Source organism: Calidris pugnax, unplaced genomic scaffold (genome assembly GCF_001431845.1).
Source record: "Calidris pugnax isolate Ruff unplaced genomic scaffold, ASM143184v1 scaffold477, whole genome shotgun sequence".
In the NCBI taxonomy this organism is placed as follows: Eukaryota; Metazoa; Chordata; class Aves; order Charadriiformes; family Scolopacidae; genus Calidris; species Calidris pugnax.
In genome coordinates, this window is record NW_015091180.1 from 68,204 (window position 1) to 76,951 (window position 8,748).

At 64.0% G+C, this 8,748-nt stretch overlaps 1 protein-coding gene across 1 annotated transcript in view; it reads left to right on the forward strand.

Moving 5' to 3' along the window:
- The first annotated feature begins 1,030 nt into the window (after positions 1–1,030).
- The window catches only part of LOC106898316 (trypsin-like), a 22,781-nt gene continuing 15,063 nt past the window's right edge, over positions 1,031–8,748 (forward strand). The window contains exon 1 of the mRNA XM_014959491.1: positions 1,031–1,040. Within this exon, the coding sequence (XP_014814977.1) occupies positions 1,031–1,040 (10 nt within the window). The remainder of the gene's footprint in view (positions 1,041–8,748) is intronic.

Sequence of the window (8,748 nt, forward strand, 5' to 3'; positions counted from 1 at the left end):
CACCCTGGGGACATCTTGGGGACACCTTGAGGGCACCTCCAAGATACCTTGGGGACACCTCGGGGACACCTTGGGGAGACCCTGGGGACACCTCGAAGGCATCTCAAGGGCAACTTGAGGACACCTCGGGGACACCCTGGGGACATCTTGAGGACACCTCGAGGACACTTTGAGGACACCTTGGGGACACCTTGAGGACACCTCGAGGACATCTCAAGGACATCTCAAGGACAACTTGAGGACACCTCGGGGACACCCTGGGGACATCTTGGGGACACCTTGAGGACACCTTGGGGACACCTTGGGGACACCTTGGGGACACCTTGAGGACACCTTGGGGACATCTTGAGGACACCTCGAGGACACCTTGGGGACACCTTGGGGACACTCTGGGGACACCTCGGGGATACCTTGGAGACACCTCGGAGAAACCCTGGGGACACCTTGGGGACATCTCGGGGGGAGGGAGGGGGACACCTCGAGGAGACCTGGGGACACCTTGAAGACATCCTGGGGACATCTCAGGAACACTTTGGGGACACCCTGGGGACATCTTGAGGACACCTCAGGGACGTCTCAGGGGGACGGACGGGGACACCTCGAGGAGACCTGGGGACACCTTGAAGACATCCTGGGGACATCTCAGGAACACTTTGGGGACACCCTGGGGACATCTTGAGGACACCTCAGGGACGTCTCAGGGGGACGGACGGGGACACCTCGAGGAGACCTGGGGACACCTTGAGGACACTTTGGGGACAGCCTGGGGACATCTTGGGGACACCTCGGGGACACCTTGAGGACACCTCGAGGACATCTCAAGCACTTGACCTTGGAGTTGGGGACAGGAAGTTGTCCCCATGGGTGGCCTCTCCCTGAGCTCCCTGTCCCTTGTCCCCAAGCCCGTCCCAGGGTCCCCAAGACGAACCCAGTTGCCCCAGTGCCACCTCCAGGTGCCCAAACTGGTCACTCCAGTTCCTGGCAGGAACCTGGCGGGGCCCCAGGAAAGGAGGTGACAAAGGAGGTGACAATGAGGACAGGTTGGGGACGTGGAGGGGGGGTGGGGGACGTGGCCACCACCTTGGTGGCAACCAAGGGGCCACCAAGGTCCCCACGTGGGGATTTGGGGACAGAGAGGTGTCACCAGGGCCATCTCAAGGAGGTTTTGGGGGACACAAAGGTGTCCCCAAGGCCACCTCAAAGAGGTTTTGGGGACCGAGAGGTGTCACCAAGGCCACCTCAAGGGGGTTGGTGACACAAAGGTGCCACCAAGGCCACCCCAGGGGTGTTTTGGGGACACAGCGGTGTCACCGAGGCCACCTCAAGGGGGTTTGGTGCCACCAAGGCCACCTCAAGGAGGTTTTGGGGACCAAGAGGTGCCACCAAGGCCATCTCAAGGAGGTTTTGGGGACCAAGAGGTGCCACCAAGGCCACCCCAAGGGTGTTGGGGACAAAGAGGTGTCACTGAGGCCACCTCAAGGGGGTTTGGGGACCGAGAGGTGCCACCAAGGCCACCTCAAGGGGGTTGGGGACACAAAGATGCCACCAAGGCCACCCCAGGGGGGTTTTGGGGAAACAGAGGTGTCCCCAAGGCCACCGCAAAGAGGTTTTGGGGACACAAAGGTGTCACCGAGGCCACCTCGAGGGGGTTTGGGGACCAAGAGGGGCCACCAAGGCCACCCCAAGGGGGGTTGGGGACACTAAGGTGCCACCAAGGCCACCTCAAGGGGGTTGGGGACACAAAGATGCCACCAAGGCCACCTCAAGGGGGTTGGGGACACAAAGATGCCACCAAGGCCACCTCAAGGGGGTTGGGGACACAAAGATGCCACCAAGGCCACCTCAAGGGGGTTGGGGACACAAAGATGCCACCAAGGCCACCCCAGGGGTGTTTTGGGGACACTAAGGTGACACCAAGGCCACCTCAAAGGGTTGTTGGGGACAAAGAGGTGTCACCGAGGCCACCTCAAGAGGGTTTTGGTGACACCAAGGCCACCTCAAGGAGGTTTTGGGGACACAAAGGTGTCACCAAGGCCACCCCGAGGGGGTTTTGGGGGACAAAAAGGTGTCCCTGAGGCCACCTCAAGGGGGGTTGGGGACACTAAGGTGCCACCAAGGTCACCTCAAGAGGGTTTTGGGGACACAGAGGTGTCACCAAGGCCACCTCAAGAGGGTTTTGGGGACAGAGAGGTGTCACCAAGGCCACCTCAAGGGGTGTTTTGGGGACACAGAGGTGTCACCGAGGCCACCTCAAGGGGGTTTTGGGGACCAAGAGGTGCCACCAAGGCCACCCCAATGGCCTTTGGGGACACAAAGGTGTCACCAGGGCCATCTCAAGGAGGTTTTGGGGGACACAAAGGTGTCCCCAAGGCCACCTCAAAGAGGTTTTGGGGACCGAGAGGTGTCACCAAGGCCACCTCAAGGGGGTTGGTGACACTGAGGTGCCACCAAGGCCACCCCAATGGCCTTTGGGGACACAAAGGTGTCACCAAGGCCACCTCGAGGGGGGTTGGGGACACTAAGGTGCCACCAAGGCCACCCCAGGGGTGTTTTGGGGACACTAAGGTGACACCAAGGCCACCTCAAAGGGTTGTTGGGGACAAAGAGGTGTCACCGAGGCCACCTCAAGAGGGTTTTGGTGACACCAAGGCCACCTCAAGGAGGTTTTGGGGACACAAAGGTGTCACCAAGGCCACCCCGAGGGGGTTTTGGGGGACAAAAAGGTGTCCCTGAGGCCACCTCAAGGGGGGTTGGGGACACTAAGGTGCCACCAAGGTCACCTCAAGAGGGTTTTGGGGACACAGAGGTGTCACCAAGGCCACCTCAAGAGGGTTTTGGGGACAGAGAGGTGTCACCAAGGCCACCTCAAGGGGTGTTTTGGGGACACAGAGGTGTCACCGAGGCCACCTCAAGGGGGTTTTGGGGACCAAGAGGTGCCACCAAGGCCACCTCAAGGGGGTTTGGTGACACTAAGGTGTCACCAAGGCCACCTCAAGGGGGTTTGGGGACACAGTGGTGTCACCAAGGCCACCCCAGGGGTGTTTTGGGGACACAGAGGTGTCACCGAGGCCACCCTGAGGGGTTTGGGGACACAGAGGTGTCACCAAGGCCACCCCAAGGGGGTTAGGGACACAAAGGTGTCCCCAAGGCCACCTCAAGGAGGTTTTGGGGACCAAGAGGTGCCACCAAGGCCACCCCAGGGGTGTTTTGGGGACACAGAGGGGTCACCGAGGCCACCTCAAGGGGGTTTGGGGACACTAAGGTGCCACCAAGGCCACCCCAGGGGTGTTTTGGGGACACAGAGGGGTCACCGAGGCCACCTCAAGGGGGTTTGGGGACACTAAGGTGCCACCAAGGCCACCCCAGGGGTGTTTTGGGGACACAGAGGGGTCACCGAGGCCACCTCAAGGGGGTTTGGGGACACTAAGGTGCCACCAAGGCCACCCCAGGGGTGTTTTGGGGACACAGAGGGGTCACCGAGGCCACCTCAAGGGGGTTTGGGGACACTAAGGTGCCACCAAGGCCACCCCAGGGGTGTTTTGGGGACACAGAGGGGTCACCGAGGCCACCTCAAGGGGGTTTGGGGACACTAAGGTGCCACCAAGGCCACCCCAGGGGTGTTTTGGGGACACAGAGGGGTCACCGAGGCCACCTCAAGGGGGTTTGGGGACACTAAGGTGCCACCAAGGCCACCCCAGGGGTGTTTTGGGGACACAAAGGTGTCACTGAGGCCACCTCAAGAGGGTTTGGGGACACAAAGATGCCACCAAGGCCACGTGGGTGTGGCCAGGCCCCGCCCCGTCATTATGGGATTGTGGGGGAGGGCGCCAGTGGGGCACTGGGATGGGACTGGGAGGCACTGGGAAGGACAGGAAGGGCACTGGGAGGCCCTGGGGGGCACTGGGATCGGACTGGGAGGCACTGGGAAGGACAGGAAGGGCACTGGGAGGTCCTGGGGGGCACTGGGATCGGACTGGGAGGCACTGGGAAGGACAGGAAGGGCACTGGGAGGTCCTGGGGGGCACTGGGATCGGACTGGGAGGCACTGGGAAGGACAGGAAGGGCACTGGGAGGCCCAGGGGGGCACTGGGATCGGACTGGGAGGCACTGGGAAGGACAGGAAGGGCACTGGGAGGCCCTGGGGGGCACTGGGATCGGACTGGGAGGCACTGGGAAGGACACTGGGAAGCACTGGGAAGGACACTGGGAAGCACTGGGATGGACAGGGGGTACTGGGAGGCACTGGGAAGGACACTGGGAAGCACTGGGATGGACAGGGGGTACTGGGAGGCACTGGGAAGGCACTGGAGAGCACTGGGAGGCCCCGGGAGGCACTGGGAAGGCACTGGAGAGCACTGGGAGGCCCCGGGAGGCACTGGGAAGGCACTGGAGAGCACTGGGAGGCCCCGGGAGGCACTGGGAAGGCACTGGAGAGCACTGGGAGGCCCCGGGAGGCACTGGGAAGGCACTGGAGAGCACTGGGAGGCCCCGGGAGGCACTGGGAAGGCACTGGAGAGCACTGGGAGGCCCCGGGAGGCACTGGGAAGGCACTGGAGAGCACTGGGAGGCCCCGGGAGGCACTGGGAAGGCACTGGAGAGCACTGGGAGGCCCCGGGAGGCACTGGGAAGGCACTGGAGAGCACTGGGAGGCCCCGGGAGGCACTGGGAAGGCACTGGAGAGCACTGGGAGGCCCCGGGAGGCACTGGGAAGGCACTGGAGAGCACTGGGAGGCCCCGGGAGGCACTGGGAAGGCACTGGAGAGCACTGGGAGGCCCCGGGAGGCACTGGGAAGGCACTGGAGAGCACTGGGAGGCCCCGGGAGGCACTGGGAAGGCACTGGAGAGCACTGGGAGGCCCCGGGAGGCACTGGGAAGGCACTGGAGAGCACTGGGAGGCCCCGGGAGGCACTGGGAAGGCACTGGAGAGCACTGGGAGGCCCCGGGAGGCACTGGGAAGGCACTGGAGAGCACTGGGAGGCCCCGGGAGGCACTGGGAAGGCACTGGAGAGCACTGGGAGGCCCCGGGAGGCACTGGGAAGGCACTGGAGAGCACTGGGAGGCCCCGGGAGGCACTGGGAAGGCACTGGAGAGCACTGGGAGGCCCCGGGAGGCACTGGGAAGGCACTGGAGAGCACTGGGAGGCCCCGGGAGGCACTGGGAAGGCACTGGAGAGCACTGGGAGGCCCCGGGAGGCACTGGGAAGGCACTGGAGAGCACTGGGAGGCCCCGGGAGGCACTGGGAAGGCACTGGAGAGCACTGGGAGGCCCCGGGAGGCACTGGGAAGGCACTGGAGAGCACTGGGAGGCCCCGGGAGGCACTGGGAAGGCACTGGAGAGCACTGGGAGGCCCCGGGAGGCACTGGGAAGGCACTGGAGAGCACTGGGAGGCCCCGGGAGGCACTGGGAAGGCACTGGAGAGCACTGGGAGGCCCCGGGAGGCACTGGGAAGGCACTGGAGAGCACTGGGAGGCCCCGGGAGGCACTGGGAAGGCACTGGAGAGCACTGGGAGGCCCCGGGAGGCACTGGGAAGGCACTGGAGAGCACTGGGAGGCCCCGGGAGGCACTGGGAAGGCACTGGAGAGCACTGGGAGGCCCCGGGAGGCACTGGGAAGGCACTGGAGAGCACTGGGAGGCCCCGGGAGGCACTGGGAAGGCACTGGAGAGCACTGGGAGGCCCCGGGAGGCACTGGGAAGGCACTGGAGAGCACTGGGAGGCCCCGGGAGGCACTGGGAAGGCACTGGAGAGCACTGGGAGGCCCCGGGAGGCACTGGGAAGGCACTGGAGAGCACTGGGAGGCCCCGGGAGGCACTGGGAAGGCACTGGAGAGCACTGGGAGGCCCCGGGAGGCACTGGGAAGGCACTGGAGAGCACTGGGAGGCCCCGGGAGGCACTGGGAAGGCACTGGAGAGCACTGGGAGGCCCCGGGAGGCACTGGGAAGGCACTGGAGAGCACTGGGAGGCCCCGGGAGGCACTGGGAAGGCACTGGAGAGCACTGGGAGGCCCCGGGAGGCACTGGGAAGGCACTGGAGAGCACTGGGAGGCCCCGGGAGGCACTGGGAAGGCACTGGGAGGCACTGGGCCTACTCAAGAGGCACTGGGAAGTTCTGGAGGCCAGTGGAAGGCACTGGGAAGCTCTGGAGGCACTGGGAGGCACTGGGCCTACTCAAGAGGCACTGGGAAGTTCTGGAGGCCAGTGGAAGGCACTGGGAAGCTCTGGAGGCACTGGGAGGCACTGGGCCTACTCAAGAGGCACTGGGAAGTTCTGGAGGCCAGTGGAAGGCACTGGGAAGCTCTGGAGGCACTGGGAGGCACTGGGCCTACTCAAGAGGCACTGGGAAGTTCTGGAGGCCAGTGGAAGGCACTGGGAAGCTCTGGAGGCACTGGGAGGCACTGGGCCTACTCAAGAGGCACTGGGAAGTTCTGGAGGCCAGTGGAAGGCACTGGGAAGCTCTGGAGGCACTGGGAGGCACTGGGCCTACTCAAGAGGCACTGGGAAGTTCTGGAGGCCAGTGGAAGGCACTGGGAAGCTCTGGAGGCACTGGGAGGCACTGGGCCTACTCAAGAGGCACTGGGAAGTTCTGGAGGCCAGTGGAAGGCACTGGGAAGCTCTGGAGGCACTGGGAGGCACTGGGCCTACTCAAGAGGCACTGGGAAGTTCTGGAGGCCAGTGGAAGGCACTGGGAAGCTCTGGAGGCACTGGGAGGCACTGGGCCTACTCAAGAGGCACTGGGAAGTTCTGGAGGCCAGTGGAAGGCACTGGGAAGCTCTGGAGGCACTGGGAGGCACTGGGCCTACTCAAGAGGCACTGGGAAGTTCTGGAGGCCAGTGGAAGGCACTGGGAAGCTCTGGAGGCACTGGGAGGCACTGGGCCTACTCAAGAGGCACTGGGAAGTTCTGGAGGCCAGTGGAAGGCACTGGGAAGCTCTGGAGGCACTGGGAGGCACTGGGCCTACTCAAGAGGCACTGGGAAGTTCTGGAGGCCAGTGGAAGGCACTGGGAAGCTCTGGAGGCACTGGGAGGCACTGGGCCTACTCAAGAGGCACTGGGAAGTTCTGGAGGCCAGTGGAAGGCACTGGGAAGCTCTGGAGGCACTGGGAGGCACTGGGCCTACTCAAGAGGCACTGGGAAGTTCTGGAGGCCAGTGGAAGGCACTGGGAAGCTCTGGAGGCACTGGGAGGCACTGGGCCTACTCAAGAGGCACTGGGAAGTTCTGGAGGCCAGTGGAAGGCACTGGGAAGCTCTGGAGGCACTGGGAGGCACTGGGCCTACTCAAGAGGCACTGGGAAGTTCTGGAGGCCAGTGGAAGGCACTGGGAAGCTCTGGAGGCACTGGGAGGCACTGGGCCTACTCAAGAGGCACTGGGAAGTTCTGGAGGCCAGTGGAAGGCACTGGGAAGCTCTGGAGGCACTGGGAGGCACTGGGCCTACTCAAGAGGCACTGGGAAGTTCTGGAGGCCAGTGGAAGGCACTGGGAAGCTCTGGAGGCACTGGGAGGCACTGGGCCTACTCAAGAGGCACTGGGAAGTTCTGGAGGCCAGTGGAAGGCACTGGGAAGCTCTGGAGGCACTGGGAGGCACTGGGCCTACTCAAGAGGCACTGGGAAGTTCTGGAGGCCAGTGGAAGGCACTGGGAAGCTCTGGAGGCACTGGGAGGCACTGGGCCTACTCAAGAGGCACTGGGAAGTTCTGGAGGCCAGTGGAAGGCACTGGGAAGCTCTGGAGGCACTGGGAGGCACTGGGCCTACTCAAGAGGCACTGGGAAGTTCTGGAGGCCAGTGGAAGGCACTGGGAAGCTCTGGAGGCACTGGGAGGCACTGGGCCTACTCAAGAGGCACTGGGAAGTTCTGGAGGCCAGTGGAAGGCACTGGGAAGCTCTGGAGGCACTGGGAGGCACTGGGCCTACTCAAGAGGCACTGGGAAGTTCTGGAGGCCAGTGGAAGGCACTGGGAAGCTCTGGAGGCACTGGGAGGCACTGGGCCTACTCAAGAGGCACTGGGAAGTTCTGGAGGCCAGTGGAAGGCACTGGGAAGCTCTGGAGGCACTGGGAGGCACTGGGCCTACTCAAGAGGCACTGGGAAGTTCTGGAGGCCAGTGGAAGGCACTGGGAAGCTCTGGAGGCACTGGGAGGCACTGGGCCTACTCAAGAGGCACTGGGAAGTTCTGGAGGCCAGTGGAAGGCACTGGGAAGCTCTGGAGGCACTGGGAGGCACTGGGCCTACTCAAGAGGCACTGGGAAGTTCTGGAGGCCAGTGGAAGGCACTGGGAAGCTCTGGAGGCACTGGGAGGCACTGGGCCTACTCAAGAGGCACTGGGAAGTTCTGGAGGCCAGTGGAAGGCACTGGGAAGCTCTGGAGGCACTGGGAGGCACTGGGCCTACTCAAGAGGCACTGGGAAGTTCTGGAGGCCAGTGGAAGGCACTGGGAAGCTCTGGAGGCACTGGGAGGCACTGGGAGGGCACTGGGAGGACACTGGGGGCACTGGGAGAGCGCTGGGACAGCACTGGAGGGCACTGGAAGGATGCTGGGGGGGCACTGGAAGGCACTGGGAGGGCACTGGGAGGCACTGGGGGGGCACTGGGAGGGCAGTGGGAGGCCCTGGGAGGGCACTGGGAGGGCACTGAGAGGCACTGGGAGCACTGGAAAGGGGAGGGGAGCACTTGGAGGCACTGGGAGGGCACTGGGAAGGCACTGGGGGGCACTGGAGGGCACTGGGAGGGCACTGGGAGGGCACTGGGAAGGGACGGGGAG